Below are 17,617 nucleotides of genomic sequence, written 5' to 3'. Positions count from 1 at the left end.
TTTGTACATCTTCTCAAATTGAGACCTCATTTGTAAGTTGCTTCTGGTGTAAAACAGAGTTTTTATTAAATATATTAAATATAAATCTCTTAAGTTTTATCCTGTTTGTTTTATGCTTCCTTCCTTCACAGAATTCTGTTGACCAGGGCTCTTCAACTTCAACTAGCAAAATGTTGGGATAATAAGTATTTCTTAGTAATCTAGACAATAAGACATGAACAAGCTGACTAAACTAGTGAAAACAAGTTCATTAAAAAAAATTGCTGGGTCAACTAAGGTTTAATTACTGAACTGTATAGTGATGGGTCGTCCATGAACGATTCGTTTTTTTTGAACAAATCTTTAACATGACTCGGATGAAGTAGTCTCAGAGAGTGATTCGTTCATTTTCTATTGGACGCGCGCAAAACATTGCAAAACCTCCGTATGTTATATACAGTAAACAGAAATGAGTAGTTACATTTGAGTCTTTTCGGGCCTAAATCGTTCTTTTTTTTGTCTTTTGTCACGTCACTTCCATAGACGCTATGCAGTGCAGAACACAGGAAACAGTATTGAACGGTTCTGCTAGTGAGTCTTCAAGTTCCGAGTCGTTCCTTCCTTTGTCACGTGACTTCCATAAATGTTATTCGGTGCAATAGATTCAAAAGAACGAACGACTCAGTTTGGAAGATATGATGGTGAGCTTCTCATTCTGTTTATTATAATATGTCCTTAGTCCATTGCAATATTTTCATTACTGTAACTATAGCCAAAATTTGTGTAAGTAGATGTATTAGGGGTCTTTTTTTATACAACATTTTATTTTTTTATCAAAAAAACACAATGAACTAAATGACTCAAAAAAGTTTCATTCACTAAAGGAAAACTTCATCAAGCTCTGCTACCTCCAACTCTGCCTCCTGTATTTTCATATTTAAACTTTGGTAAGTGCATATATTTATTTAGAATTCTTTTGCATAAATTCTCCTAACATTTGCGAGGTACATAAAGCTTGGTGTAATTGTTTATTTATCGTTAAAAAAAAAAAAAAAAACTGAAGACTTCCTAATAACTCTTCGAAACTCGGTATTCAAAATATACAGTATTTGTGCCACGAATGTGTTTGTAATCTTTTCATTTTATGGTTCAGAACACATTCTCTCAATATCCTCCCCGATAATCATATTTCCAGATTTCCTTACAAGACCTTCAACTTTGCCATTTCATGTAAGTTGATATTTATACTGCAGTTGTTCCAAATTATTTTAAGAACAAAGTATAAAGTTATGGCAAAAAAAATAAATAAAATAAATGCTTGGTATAACCTTACTAGTTTACTTTTTTACATAAGACTCTTCATATCCTTTACCCCCATTTAATTAAATGTGCATTGAATATACTGTAGATGGATCTCATTAAGTCTTAATTAAGACAATTAAATAAAAAAGTCTATTGGAAATTTTTTTTGCAAACCTGCATTTTCTGAGGATCATGTAACACTGAAGACTGAAGTAATGATGCAGAAAATACAGCTTTGCATCACAGCAATAAATGTAATTTTTAAAAAATATATTCCAATAGAAAAAATCTGTTTTGAATTGTAACATTTCACATTTCCTGTTTTTACTGTATTTCTGATCAAATAAATTTAACTTGTGCGAGTTCAGTGAGATCTGCTACAAAGTACAGTTCTTCCCCAGAAAGCACACACACGTTGCGGAGACGTCTATGCGGCATCGTCTTTTTCATCTGGCAGATGTCTGGCAAAGGGCGTTTGCTCATCTGGCAGTCGTCGCCGAGACGTCCATGCCCGATGTTAGAACGACGTTTAGCCTACGTATATATATCAGATGTTTCATACATCTGCCAAATGTCTGATTCATGTCGGATAGATGTCGTTTTATTAAAACACCCCCCTCCCATTATTTTAATTAAATACCCTCGGTTAATTATAATTAACCATGGTCAACAGAATTCTGTGAAGGAAGGAAGCATAAGACAAACGGGGAAGTCAAGGGGAGGCGGCGTGTGTTTAATGGTGAACAGCAGCTGGTGCAACAGCGCGAGTGTTGTTCCTCTCACACGCTCCTGCACACCAAATCTGGAACTACTGTCCATCATGTGTCGTCCTTTTTATCTACCTCGGGAGTTTACATCGGTCATAATCAGCGCCGTTTATATTCCACCACAAGCGGACACGGACACTGCCTTATGCGAGCTGCATGAGGCACTCACACAGCACCAGACACAACACCGGGACGCTGCGCTTATTGTGGCGGGGGACTTTAACAGAACTTTTATCAGCATATCACCTGCCTCACCAGGGGTGAAAGGACACTGGATCATTGCTACACTACGGTCAAGGACGGGTACAAAGCACAATCTCGCCCTCCGTTTGGCAAATCCGACCACGCCGCCATCTTCCTCATGCCAAAATACAAACAAAGGCTGAAACAGGAAGTTCCGGTTCAGAGGGAGGTCGCGTGCTGGACGGACCAATCGGTGGCCGCGTTACAGGACGCACTCGATGACGCAGACTGGGACATGTTCCGAAACAGCTCCGATGATGACGTCAGCGTGTTTACGGAAGCGGTTGTGGGATTCATATCTAGCGGAAACTAGCGGATGATACTGTGGAGAAAAAGACTATTAAAACGTTTCCCAACCAGAAGCCGTGGGTGGATAAAACCATCCGCGACGCTCTGAAATACGGGACTCGCGTCGGGGGACATGGAACCATACAAGGCTGCGTCATACAGCGTCCGGAAGGCGGTGAAAGTGGCAAAGCAGCGCTACGGGAGAAAACTAGAGTCACAACTCCAACAGAGTGACTCTAGGAGGATGTGGCAGGGACTAAGGACAATAACGGATTATAAAGCACCAACATCCGGTATGACGAACGCAGACGTGACTCTGAAAGATGAGCTGAATACTTTCTATGCTCGCTTCGAGGCTGCAGCTAAAGACGCTAGCGATGCTAACGGCTGCAGACAGGAAGTCACTGCCAGCACCGGAAGCGCGTTCATTATCACAGAGCATGACGTGAGGAGAGCCTTCAAGAGAGTGAACACCAGGAAAGCAGCAGGACCAGACAGCATCTCAGGCCGTATTCTCAGAGCCTGCGCAGACCAGCTAGCACCTGTGTTCACTGAGATATTCAACATCTCTTTATTTCAGTCGGTGATCCCCACATGCTTCAAAGAGTCCATTATTGTTCCTGTCCTAAAGAAACCACATCCTGCTTCACTCAATGACTATCGCCCTGTAGCCCTCACCTTAGTAGTGATGAAGTGTAGTAGTAGTGATGACTCTTTTTTTTTTGTCGCGCGGCAGAGATGGGAAGGCTGCAGGCTCGCCATCCGGCGGACGCCGCTCAGAGGTGATGCAATCACCATGCCGTCTGAGAGCGGACATGCTGGGCTACGGTGAGGAACAAAGAGAGCGAGAGGCGCGACAGAGCTGGGAAGGCTGCAGGCTCGCCATCCGGCAGACGCTGTTTAGAGGTGATGCAGCTGGGGGAAACAGGATCCCATGCTCCGACGGTGAGGTGTGGGCCGGGGAGGTCAGGTACGTCGGAGGCGAAAGAAAACAGGAACCCCAGGAGGAGCGATGAAAGAAGAAGGAAGGGACCCGGGAACTGTACAAGTTCTGGGCAGAGGTGAATGATGAGTGCATCCAAAGCCTGCGGGAGCAGGTGGAACAGCTCCAAAACCTGCTCGTCCAGCTCCACGAGAGCCAAGCAGCAGGCTCTGAGCCTCTTCCGTCACCTCAGCTCAACACGGAGGATACAGCGCTTCCGGCACATCGGCTAGACAGCGAGGGCGTCGTGCTTCCTCCTTCTCCACCTCTGCTTGAGAGTGAGGACGTCGCGCTTCCTCCTCCTCCGCCTCTGCTCGAGAGCGAGGACGTCACACTTCCTCCTCCGCCTCCACTCGACACCAAGGAAGTAGCGCCTCCTCCTCCACATCCAATCGAGAGAGAGGACGTCGCGCTCCTTCCTCCACCACCCGGCTTTGAGGACATCGTGCCAGCTCCTCGGCTCGACATTTAAAGCTCGATATTTTTGATAGAATGCTGTATGCATTTAAAAAGTTGATTTTTCTAAAAAGAAAAACAATTAATCTTTGTTTCTCTTATTTTTAACATTAAAATTAACATTGCTGTTTAATAAAGCAAAAGTACATTTTATCCAATTACTCGATTACTCCATTAAATTTTTGGTAGAATACTCGATTTTGGTAGAATACTCGATTATCGAAAATTTTCGATAGTTACAGCCCTACTCTCATCATTAGAGGCTTCCTAGCGGTAAATGTTATAAATATTTGCAAGCTTATTAAAAGTGACAATGCATAACATTGGCGCCACTTATTTTCAGACTTCAGATATTGTGGCTTACCGAATGAAAACTGCCCTGGTAGGTCTATCTGTGTTTTTCCGTGATGATTCATCCGCACTATTTAGAACATGTCTGGTGAGTATGTTGCATTGATTCTCTGCAGGCACTTTGACAAAAATGCGGCTGTTATTGTTTGTGTTGACCTTATTAAAATATCTTAATTCTTACTCATTTGAACTTATTTTTTTTAACTGATTATCTCAAACTTGTATAGCTCAGAGACAACTAATTTTAAGGATTTATGAGGTGTTCTTTTCTGTATATTTTGTCTACATTAATTTAGTAGGATCCAAGACTTTCATTTAACAAAAAGAAATATAACAACATAGAAAAGATGGATCTCAAAAGTGATTTTTTTGGTACTCTTTATTACACAGTACTCCTGATGACAAACAGACCAGAGGAATGAAAGTGGGCATTCCTATTGTGATTAAATATGATGACTCCCCTACCACTTTGATCAGTGTCATAAACTTTGCTGTTGTATTGGAGGAAAAGATTGTTCTGCAAGATGCTCCGGATATGCAATCTGCTGTTGCTTAACAGCCTGTGATCTGTTTGCCTTGGATTTTTAGTACCAAAAAAATCTGAAGTACATTTTGAGGTTATTAAAAAGGTGTTCGTGGAACTGGCCACTCACTGCTCTGCAAGGGTACAGTCCCTTAAGACTTAACTTCTGCGATGACTTGAACTGTTTGGCTCACAAAAGCAAAGTCATAGCAGGTAATCTTACAATTCACATGATTTCCTGGTTCTGAGAAGCTACAGTTTATTTATTTATTTATAATAATAATAATAATAATAATAATAATTATTATTATTATTATTATTATTATTATTATTATTATTATTATTATTATTTTGTACTATTTTCCTTGTTTTGTGCAGTTTAAACTGTGATAGCTATTTTGCCATGTTTCTTTTAGTTTAATTTTATTTGACAGTCAAGGAATGTGGCTGTAATGTGTTACTTTTGATTAAAAATAAAATTTGGAAGTTACAGCTTTTTTCATTACATTGTGTTAAATGTTAATTGAAAAAAAAAAACTGCTTCAGTAAATTTAAACATCTTTTAAACTCAGGATGTAAAAAAAATTACAAGTTCATGTGAGGCATTTGACCTTACTCAGTAAATTGATTAAAGTCAACAAAAGTTGAGTGTAGTTACTCTTTGAATGAACTTAAATAATTCAATTGCTTTCTTTCAGTATTAAGCAATTCTGTTGTGCCACCTAAATTTACCTGAGTTGGATCAACTTAATTTACAACTGAAAAATTTGTTGTACCAACCCTATTCATTTGTGTTGGATGAATCTTAAAATATGCTGGCTTAACAGTATTAAATTATATTGGACGCAGCTGTAGTAAATAAGTTAAATGAACCTAATAAATTAATTTGACTGAACCTAAGTACATGAAGTTGGGCCAACAAAATTGCTTAATGAAAGAAAACCATTAAATTAATTAAGTTCATTCAAACAGGCATTTTTTGAGTGTAGGCTAAAAATACTCAAATTTAAATGTTCACACCTCCAAATATTTCCCTTTTTATTAGATTACACACTTCTGTTATAAGATGTCATTTTCAGGTGCTAGTTTTTGTCGCGGCACTCCAAGTCACACACTGTCTTAAGCAAAGTCATGATCAGCTGCGCAGAGAGATCGACTTGATAAGGGGATGCGGGATGGGATAGCATCCCCCCTGTAAAAAAAAAAAAAAAAGACAAAAACCATCCCCACCATGAAATTAATAATGCTATGTATTATGTAATATTCGTCATGAAAATTAAATAATAAAATTCTCTATGTATGATTATCTCCGAACTAATAATGGTGATTAGCCAATCAGAATTCAATACTGTACCGCGCTGCTCACAAGCTCACGCAAATTTGCATAATTTTTTGTGCTGTTCGCATTGGCCAAGAAAACAGTTGGAAGGTATGATACTGTACATGCGCACAAATACTCTCAGCAGAGATGCGATGGAAAGGAAGCATTCAGTTTAATACAGGAGTTTTCAAAATGAATGAGAGCTGTAATGATTATAAAAGTTTTTTTGCCTAATTTGCGGCAAATTTCTTTCTCAATTTAAAAAAAGAGGTTTGGTTTTTTCATTAGATTTTGTAGCTTCACCTACATGCTTGCATACAAAAGTATAAAAAAAAATATTTTTAAATGCCATAATAGTAATTTGATGATTTGTGTGTATGTGTGAGAGAGAGATTTGACCTATTTTGCAATGATTTTTTATGGTTAGTTATGGTCGTCGTCGTCCCCTCCCCGCAAAAATAAAATTTCCATACCCCTTGAATCTTTTTCACAATTCGACCACTGGCTGTGCCTTCGTTCCATACTCCACTTCTTTCATTCCTATTTGATGCCTCATGCAGCGCTCCTGTGCACCTGTTTCTAATCTCAGTTTATCATCTCTCCTGATTTAAACACACTGTTAAACAATTATTCTCCGCCACATAAAAGTTCTTGAGGAAGCTTCTTAATCTTTTTTTTAGCTAGGAGTAGGATTGCACCAAGGAAAGCGTGTGATGTCAATTTTTATGACAATGAGAGCCACAAAGTAGTCTGGACATTCAACGTTCATTACAAGATTCAAAGAACTTTATTGATCCTAGAGGGAAATAGGTTATTCTTGGTTACAGTTGCTCATGATTGTTATCCAGGAGGAGAAAAAATAATAAATATGATAAGATAAATTAATATAAATATTTAAAAATTGTATATAAAATAAAATAAGTCCTAAAACGGTAGGTACTATATTGCACACTAAACATAAATTCAAAATACAGATATTGCATATCTTATATATAATAGTGAGTTTGTAGTTTTAAACGGTGGCAAAGTGAAATTGTGAAGTCAGCAACAGTTGTCTAAAAGCTTTATACACATAGACAAAATTAAATGTGTGTGACTCAGCTGCATTATGTTATTCTAATCAGACTGCAACAATCACATCTGTTTCAAGTCCCAATAATAGAGCTGTGTAGGATTGTCATAACCTAATCAAAGTGTTTTCGAAGAGGATAATCGCTTTTCGCTTGTGGAGGAGTTAGTAAATTTGAAAGAAATAATTCAAGCAATATTGTGCCCCAATCAGAAAATGTATTAATCTACATGTGATCTGTGGTGCTGTAAGAGCAAAATTAGATTTATTATTTTCAACATTATTGGCTCTGCCTCTGTTTTATAGATGCATCTTCACTGTTAATAAAAAAAAAACTGCACTGACAGCATCCTGAATATTCAGTAATGAACTAGTTGAATACCGCATGCATTCTGCATCTGGGGGACTCATGGACGTAGAGTATTAGGTGAACTGGTATGTTTAGATGCTGTCTTCCTCACTCTCATTGATCACTCAGGTGAGGTGATTGGTTGCTTTACATCTCAGGGAGACCTCATGTCTGTGTTTTCTTCTGGCTCTCCCTTTTTAGTTATGCTGTCATAGTTAGTCCTGCCGGAGTCTCTGCTTGCACTCTGCACTAAATATACATCACATTATACATTGTTCGACTGTGACCATACCTAACTGTTATTTCTCCATCTCTTTTGCTCTCTCCTTTTCTGCTCTATCCTCTCTCTCTCTCCGTCTCTCCTTTATCCTCTACCTATCTCTCTGTCGAGCTATACATGTCGCTCCTGAGCTGCCAGTGATCCAGACCCCCTCTGCCCGCTGGACCTTTCTAACTCATCCTGGAGTCCTGCTTCTGGTTGGAGATCTCATCACATGGATGCCCCTGTGTGGTCTGCCTGGAATGCGTGTGGTGGCTGGGGTTGGTTCCACTTTTCCATGAAGGTGGTCCTGTCCTCGACTGATGCAGACAGCTGTTCTCTGAGGACCTGTGACTTCAGTCGCTCAACAGTTCAGGACTGGAATTTCTCACAGTCCACCTGAGCCTCCAGGAACAAACTGGACTTTAATCTTACACATCTCCTCTTATACTGAACTTCTAGTCTCGCATATTAATATGCACATCAATCCCTGCTATCTGTTTTCACATTTCATACAAACTTACATTTTTTTGATTGTGTAAAGCTGCTTCGTGATGATGTAAATCGTTAAAAGCGCTATACAAATAAAATTGAATTGAATTGAATTAAAAAAATTTAAAAAATCCATTTTTGTCCAAACTCTCCTCAAGGTGCCTGAATTCCTCACTACTCCTGAACCAATTAGAACACGTCCAGAGGTCTCCTTTTTGCTAGAGCTAGCAGTGATTTCCTATTTTAAGAATGTTGATTATTTGCTCTTGCGCCTACTCTAAAAAGAAGAACGAAAATTGCATCAATTGTGAATTTTTGGCCATTTTCTACTGTCAATATGGGCCCAGGTTTGTGGGCCTCCTTGTTCAGATGTTTTTCGAATGGAAGCTAAAAAGTTTTCTGTCTGATGTCTTGGATGTAGGTGTCTTAGTATTTCTAGGTAATCCTGCTTCCTCATGGTGTGATCCAAGTGTGTCAGTCCTTATCTTCCAGCAAAACACCCTGACAACATGATGCTGTACCCCATGCTTCTCAGTCAGGATGATGTCAAATGGATTAAAGCATCACACTGCTTTTCCCCCAAAAATTATACATGGCACTGACTGTTAATTAAATTTTTGTTTGACCAGAGAATATCCCATAAAAAGGCTATGTTTTGCCTTTTATCTGGGAATATCATTTGTTTTTGCATGCAGTTGTTTTTACAGATGCTTTTGGAACTTTTTTTTTCCTAAGGTGTACTCTTAAGTAGCCTCTAATTATGATAATCAGCCACTCAGAAGCTTTTAAAATCATTGCATCACTTTCCTTACCTTTATGTAAACTTAATTATTTTACTAAATTTCAATTTTTTTCAAATGTTCAATTGTACAGTATATTCTATTTTTATTTTTATGTACAGTATATTTCTATTTTTCTCCTAGTTAAATTTAATTTTTCTATCGTATTTCTTTTATTCATATATATTTATTTCTTATTATAAGCTTTAATTCTCTTTTTAAGGTCACTGGCGGTCGTATAAGCATTTCACTGCATATCGTACTGTGTATGACTGTGTATGTGACAAATAAAATTTGAATTTGATAAACCCTATGTAAAAAATATAACACTAGAATTCCGATATAGTGAATTTAAAGCTGAAAGAAATCTATCTAATTGGATGTGCTAAATGTATTTCTGATGTGAACAAATTAAAAGTAAAAAATAATTTGCAGTGAGAAATGTATGCTTATGGAGCATGACTTACAGTAGAAGTCACATGTCAATAAAGCATTATACTGTAAATGTTGTGTTTCTTACCTCCCGCTGTCTTTCTGTATGACTTTGTAGCCAAAGCCTGTGTTTTGGTTTTGAGTGAATTCTTTCCATGGATTTGGATCGATGTTAAAAGCCACCGCTGACTGAGATACTGTAATTAAAAACCAGGATACATAAAATAAGGTTTTAATAACATACAGAATTTATTGTGCATTGTGTAGATGAAAATTAAAGTCAGAGTATATTTGATTAATCGCCTTTGTACAAAATTGAATAGACCCTACAAATTATGGCCTATCTTCAGAGTTGATTTAATAAACATATATGCGGAACTGATTATTGAAATTGTATAAGCCAGTTTTCAAAATTTAATGAGAGATAGAGCTTTCATACACTTCTGCTGCTGAAGACTGATGTTTTAAAACTAATAATTAGTAATTCATCACTATGTGCTTTCAGGTGTTTAAAGGCTATGCTCTGGATCCATTATCTACTATAGTCGTTTATAAACGATTCGTTCTTTTTGAACAAGTCTTTAATGTGAAGAACGAGTAGTCTCTGAGAGTAATTTCTTCTTTTTTCTACTGGGCATGCATGCACAAAGCATGAAATGATTAATTACTTTAATACAAGATATATAGTAAAAATAAAACTAATTAACCTGTAACCTTAACCTTTGAAAAAAGTAAAAATAAATCCCAACAGATAAAGTGTTTTTTGTTAGCGCGCACACGCTGTGTATGTGTTTGTGTGTGTGTGTGTGTACAGTTGGTAGTCAAGGGGAATGTCTATTACCGCCGTGTTCTTTGTCACAGCAAAATGACATTGGCCAAAATAAATAAATCGCAATTCGTGTCAGACATCAAACGACTACCAGGTGGTGCAAAGTGACATTTTCATTCGATGCAGTTTTTCAATATCATTCGAGCTAAAGTCATAAAAAAGTCATATGTTGTATCGAAGAAATACTAGTGATGGTGATTTCCACATCCAAGTACTTTATACAACAAACATGAAAAATCAGAACTAGAGCTATTGACATTTACTAAACAATAATAAGTAACGACCAAGACGACCAAGTTCACTAGCTAATAATTTTATTCGTACAAAGAATGAACTGTTATATAGCCTGTGTTTATTTTTATTATTTAAAAAAATGTTACATCAAACTTTAAATATAGAAATAATTGGAAAAATAGACTTTCAGGATATAACATTAGAATAAGTTTTTATTAGAGTATTTATGAATATTGTTTAATTTTGCACAATAAATGCATTCAATATGCCGTTTAGTATGTTTTATTCATGATTGCACAAAGCTGTCAAAAGTAGTAAGAGTGTAGTCAAATCAATTTATAATTAATTTCAAATTTAAGTTTAATTCTCAGGTGGTTAGCACTGTCGCCTTGCACCTCCATGGTCTGGGCTTGATTCCTGGCCGTTCTTTTTGAACAGAGAGTGATTCGTTCATTTTCTATTGGGCGGGCATGTGCAAATCATCGCAAAACCTCCGTAGGTTATGTACAGGAAACAGAATTGAGTGACTCTTTTCCCGAGTCGTTTGTTCCTTTGTCACGTGACTCCCATAGACGCTATGGAGTGCAGTACACAGAAAACAGAATTGAACGGTTATCAACGCATCTGCAAGTCCCGAGTCGTTCCTTTGTCACATGACTCACAAAGACATTATGTGGTGCAATAGATTCCAAAGAACGACTGACTCGGACTGGAAGATATGATGGTGAGCTACTCATTTTGTTTATTAAAATATGTCCTTAACTGCATTGTAATATTTTAATTGCTGGAACTTTAGCCAAAATTTGTGTATGTAGACATATTGGGTCTTTTTTTTATTGTAAATGCAACATTTTATTTTATTTCTGATCAAAGGCAGGAAATTAACTAAATGACTCAAAAAATTATTCGTTTATTTTAATGAAAAGAACCAAGTCACTAAAATGATTAAAACTTCCCATCACTACCGGCTAGGCTCGATTTCCGTCTCAGTGTGCATGGAATTTGCTTTTTCGCCCCGTGTTTGGTGGGTTTCCTCCCACACTCCAAATAAATAGGTAAGTAAACTTAATAGCTTAAGTGCACTGTATTAAATGCCAAATAAGATGAATTTAACAATTTACGATGTAAGTAAAGTCTGGATGAGCACCAAGTTAAGTGAACTTAAATATACAAGTTTTGAAAAATCCATTACTTAATTCAATTGAGGGCACGAGTTTACTCAATAGGTTAAGTTCATTGAACTCATTAAAGTTTTCAGTGTAGCATAAAACAATCATGGGTTGTGTGTCGAGTGATTAAAACAATACAAGGCATGTTATGATAAGGAAACTTTCCATCTCTTTAATTCTAGTGATTAAAAAATGGTAACAATGTCAATCTTGGAATCCGCAGAAGCTCAGTGGACCATGCACAATGTAGTAATCTTTATATGATGAAATGACTCCTGGCATGAATCCATGCGAAGCACGTAAGTTTCAAATAACCATTCAACACTGAACACAAACAACAAAAAAGCTGTTTACTGTATATGCTTTCACTTTTTAAAAATGCAGTTTAGCATGTACATATTTGTGCTCTGTTTTTTTTCTGGGCTACCGATTTTACATTTTGTCTGCTTTGCAAAAGTCGTCCCTCTTTATGATAGATGAATAATATGACTGAAACAAAGCTGCTCGTATCGGCTTATATAGGCAGCATTTTGATCAAATGAGAGATGAAAAGTGCAAAGTGAAAGTGTGTACCAAAAACAACAGTTTCATTTCATTTATAAAATACTCACAACAACAACATCACAATGTATGCCTGTGAATGGCTGAAATGTGGTTGTGAATAGGTCTTTTAGTGAATGTTATGTGTGCGCTCTTTTACTTTGCGGGTTTTAATCAAAAGGCAGACGCGCGTGCCAATATGAAATATTTATAAAAGATTTCTCTTTCCCAGAAATACAACAAACACACCTTTATACTCGCTGAATAAGCACTGTCTTTGTGGCGCTGTGTGAAACAAACGCTTGTGAGCCGCCTTATTTCATTCATAATATATTAACATATTGTGGCGTGGGCGGGGCGGCGGCTGACGACCAGCATGCCTTGCGGGGATGTCGGTGTGTTCACCATGTTGGGGAAAGGTGTTTTGGTCAGTGGCTTCGGCCCTGTTGTGTGTGAGGGGGTGTGTGACGTGTGAAATGTGCTCTGGTTCAGGCTGAAGCTGAATTGGATGTAGGTTCCTGAGTGAAGGTGCTGCTCATGCCATACCTGCTGTGTGCCTAATAAAGTACTCCCAGCCATTGCATTGGGCAGCAAATAAGCTCACTCGTCTCTCCAGCATTCTTTCTGGCGTAAAAACGCTACATTGGTGTCAGAAGTGGGATGGAGAGTAACGCGTTCGAGCGCACAACGGAGGACCTTCTGAAAATACAAGCGGGCCGCCGAGTAGCGGAGCGACTACTCCGAAAGAAGCGCTTTCCCGACAGTGCTAAAGCGAGCACACCACGGCAATCAACGCGGAGCGGCGAGGTGAAAATCCCGGAACTGGAGCTCGGGGCGAAGGCGGACATTGCGCCGTCAGCCGGCGAAGCGACGGCGCGGGTGACCGTAAGGAGGCGCTGCGCGAGGCCGAGCGCACTGAGCCCATAATGGCGGCACTTCACGGCGAAAGAGCCGAGCGACCGCCCGCAGCTCAGTGGCGCTCGGTAGGTGAACCTAGCCGAGGCCAGGAACCGCCGGACTACCGCTGCAACGTTCTCAGGCCTGAGGGACAGCGTACACCAGCAGCTGCTAAACTAGCGCCGGGAGGACGCTTGGGAAGCCGCGCTGGGCGTTGCGTCGACTGTGTGCTGGACGGCGTCTTACTGTGGGCGCTCGTGAAGCGCCGTCGCGACGTGGAACCTTCTCTCTGTGCAGTCCTCCAGGCTTTCAGCTTCAGGTGATCAGCTGTCTGAGCCAGCGTGCAGCCGAGTTACTGCGTCACCCGCAGTCGCTCCGCGGGTCTCACAGCTGAACTGTGAACCGCTCATCGCCAGGCAGAAGGGCCCCACCCAGCGTTGGCGGGCACCGCTGCAGGACTTTCGGGTGGGGGCACCTATGGGTCGAATGGGCGTGGACACTCACAGCCGGGGGCGAGATTTTGCTGCTGGCGAGGAGGTGTGGGTGTGTTCCTCCGGAAGGAGGAGGAGGAGGGGGCTCTCGGCCGGGCGTGTCTCACTGGGTGGGCCCCTGCACGGTAATAGCTCGGCTCTCCGATGTCATCTACCGGGTGCGGTTGGCAGGGCAGGCACGAGTTTTGCTCCACCGGGACCGTCTTGCGCCTTACCAGCCGCACGCCGAGGAAACATCAAACTCTGTGGAGGCCGGACCGCCTCAGGACAATATTCGCGTTCATCCCTCACGTGCCAAAGGACGCCGACGTTCCCACCGCCAGCGCCGACCGCCTCCACGCCTCCGAAACAAAGTTCGTCATGGTGACCAGGGACGGTCACAGCTCGGGTAAAATGTGCTCTGGTTCAGGCTGAAGCTGAATTGGATGTAGGCTCCTGAGTGAAGGTGCTGCTCATGCCATACCTGCTGTGTGCCTAATAAAATACTCCCAGCCATTGCATTGGGCAGCAAATAAGCTCACTCGTCTCTCCAGCATTCTTTCTGGCGTAAAAACGCTACAATATGTTTGCTGTGAAGTGGTCCTGGACCGCACACAACCTCCCGCGGGCGTGCCTTTCTCTGAATACATTGTTTTAACGGGGATGGGGCTAAGAAACACGCATCTCGGTTTATTAATACACACGTTCGGTTTAGGTTTAGTATTCAGTGCACACCATTGGTTCGGTTTGTATATCTGTCATGTTACTAAATTATAACACTCAGAAATACCTTTTATTTGGGGAAAAGTGACTGATGTGCCTAATTTTTTTCAGCAGAGCTTTGTTTCACTGAATAATCCATGAGTTTTTATGAATATGTAAAACCTATTGACACCTTTCGGTTCACACCACACACACACACACACACACACACACATACTCTCAAATAACAGCATACAGACCAAACATCAACAGCACCTCCCTCCCCACAGCGCAGCAATGAGCATTTACTTACATCTGAACAGAGTCCATTAAATCATTGATCAATATCTCATGATACATACTTTTAAACAATTTATACATACAGATATACCTGTTTTAAATAGATATTAACAGGCTTGTCACTGTATGATTTACCCTGACAAAGAGCCATGTAACAACAGTGCCAGCAGGCACACCGAAAATAAATGCAGGATTGTTACTTATAATCTAAATAAAAATGCTTTTCTAATTGTGGGATATTAGTGTTTACTTACACTACTTGTTAATTTAATTTAAATTAGGTTTGGTCTCCAGAATGTTGAGGCTGCATTGTGATCCTATTCTTTAATTTTCTATACATAAAGTTTTCCAGAGCGCACCGGCAGACATAGACTAATGATTATGAATGCGTCAGGGAAAACAGCAAGGAGACTGACTGGCCATTTTAATAATTCATTGATAAAGTGATGAAGGTAATCATGTCATCTCGTCATCTTTGCAGCAGTAAATGTGCCAATAATTCATGTTTCATATGAATTACATAATCTAAAATTTGTTTTTCCATTAGTTTATATAAAAGCAGACATTTTGTTTTCTAAAAGTATATATTTTTCACGTTTGTGCAGCAAGTATACATGGAGTTTCGGTTCAATTTCTGCTCAAGTTCACTGAAACTGATACAAATTAGCGCTGTATCCCTGTTTGCTTTCATTATTTTACAAAATCATTACATTTTGTCATTATTATGAGTGCACCTAAATCAAATTAGAGCCATATAAAGGCTATGTAGCTTATATAGTTTTATTATATAATTTTTGCACAGTAATCTGACAATACCTGTGGCACACCCAGTTTTTCTGATGCACACCCAGAGTTTTTTGGCTACGCGAGTGTTACACATGATAAAATATAAAGGCTCACTGCGTTAACATTTACTTCGCTTAAATTCGATGCAAATAAGAAATGCCTACATTTAATTTTAATTCTAAATTTGTACTGTTATTTTATTAATGTGATTACTTGTGGGTCATTACTGTTAAACATGTATTTTATAAGGTTTTGCCAGCAGTGGTACTACGTTTTCGTTGCGTATTAAAAAACATTATGATGATCTTAATAGCCTATTGCAATTAATTCTTATAATAACGCAAAAAAACATTAATATCTGCTGACGCAGTAGCACGTCCTGACAATTAAAATTTTATGGTCATTTAGTTTCATTTATTCCAGTTAATAAATCTACTACAAATTTAAAGAACACAAAAAATAAGATGATACAGAACCCTACACGTGTAGCTTTTCTAATTACACATGATAAAATCTAAAGGCTCACTGTGTTAACATTTACTTTGCTTAAACTCAATCCTAATAAGATTTAGTTACATTTAAATAAAAATTTTGTACTGTAATTTTGGTACTGTGATTATAAATTTGATTAATTACAATGTTTCACTTGATTTTATCCGCTACTACGTGCAGCTCTAGGAGCTGTGGCTCATTAATCCTTGAGAGAATGAACAGATGACCGAGGCGTCGGCCTATAGTAGCCCCACTCAGCGGTAAAAGCCAGCAAATGCACAAACCCAAATGCTGTCGTCGTCAGGCGAAGCGGTAAAACCATTATACCGCTTGAGTGCCATCTATACGGGTCTGCGTGTGTGTAAAGCTAAAGTATTATTAGAGGAAGATTGACTTTCTCCCCTCTCTCTCCTCTCCTTTTTGATAAGGGGGAGGACTACTGTGTGGGATGACTTTCACACACACATACTAATGGTAACACTTTTATATCGGAAAAATAAACAAAAAAAACCTCTCTAATGACACACAAGCATGCACACTAACTAAGTGTGCACATAAGAAGTGTGTGAGTGTGAAAGAAAAATTTTCACAAACACACGCAACCGCATATACAAGCAAAAAATGCTTTACACACACACATGGTCACGGTGTTATGGTAAACAGTACACACGTGCACAGATGTTGACTATACGAGTGAGAGATGCGCACTAAGACCAAGCAGTGGAGACGATTACCCACAATTCCACAGCGTGCGAGAGAGAAAAAAAAACATTGGCTCAGTGATTATGTGACGCTTAGCGTCAAAACAAAACCTAAGAGATCAAGTGCGCATGATACTTGAGGCACTCTCGTTTTTCAAGTCAAAATTTAGTAAACATTTTTGCTCTTCTTGGGAAACGCTCGCAAACCAGGTTCCACTGTATAGCCAAAATTTGTGTATGTAGAAGTGTTGGGTGTCTGTTTATTAAAAATGTAACATTTTATTTTATTTCTGATCAAAAGAACGGAATGAACTAAATGTCTTTTGATGAACAAGATTCAAAAACTGAGTCACTAAAATGATTTAAACGTCCCATCACTATTACCTGCTAGAACATATTATACACCATAAGCAGGAGGCTAGATCTCTAAAATGAAAACTTGAAAAGCTGTCTAATCAAGAGCTAGTTATCCAAAATGGTAACTGGGCACGATATTGTACTGTCTACTTTTAAATTTGACAAATATCAATATATAAAAATGAGTGACACATTAAGAGGAAAAATATGGTTTGTTTTGCTATGGAAGGTATTTGGCTGTTATTTTATGTTATATTATGTGGCGCGACGCTACAGCATAAAAATATTTACTAAGCGTTATTATACCGATTACGCCACCCTGGGACTCACCCCAGGGACAAAAAGATTTAAACCACTCAATTTAGAGGTCAAGCACACAAGTTCAACTACTTCCCAGCAGGCAGGAGACGTGGATAAGATATTTAGAAAAATAGAAATTTATTGATACAATTATTTAAAACACACTAAAAACAGTAGACAAAAGAAACCCCAGTTCAAACAGGTAAACAAAATATAAAGAAAGAAAAACTAATTGGAAAGACCGGACT

General features: G+C 39.0%; 1 protein-coding gene across 1 annotated transcript in view; it reads right to left on the bottom strand.

Moving 5' to 3' along the window:
* LOC128541038 (integrin alpha-M-like) overlaps positions 1-17,617 on the bottom strand; it is a 75,356-nt gene that overhangs the window by 51,530 nt on the left and 6,209 nt on the right. The window contains exon 2 of the mRNA XM_053511124.1: positions 9,681-9,789. Within this exon, the coding sequence (XP_053367099.1) occupies positions 9,681-9,789 (109 nt within the window). The remainder of the gene's footprint in view (positions 1-9,680; positions 9,790-17,617) is intronic.

This window comes from Clarias gariepinus, chromosome 14 (assembly GCF_024256425.1).
Source record: "Clarias gariepinus isolate MV-2021 ecotype Netherlands chromosome 14, CGAR_prim_01v2, whole genome shotgun sequence".
Taxonomy (NCBI): domain Eukaryota; kingdom Metazoa; phylum Chordata; class Actinopteri; order Siluriformes; family Clariidae; genus Clarias; species Clarias gariepinus.
This window is presented reverse-complemented; position numbering and strand designations above follow the sequence as displayed.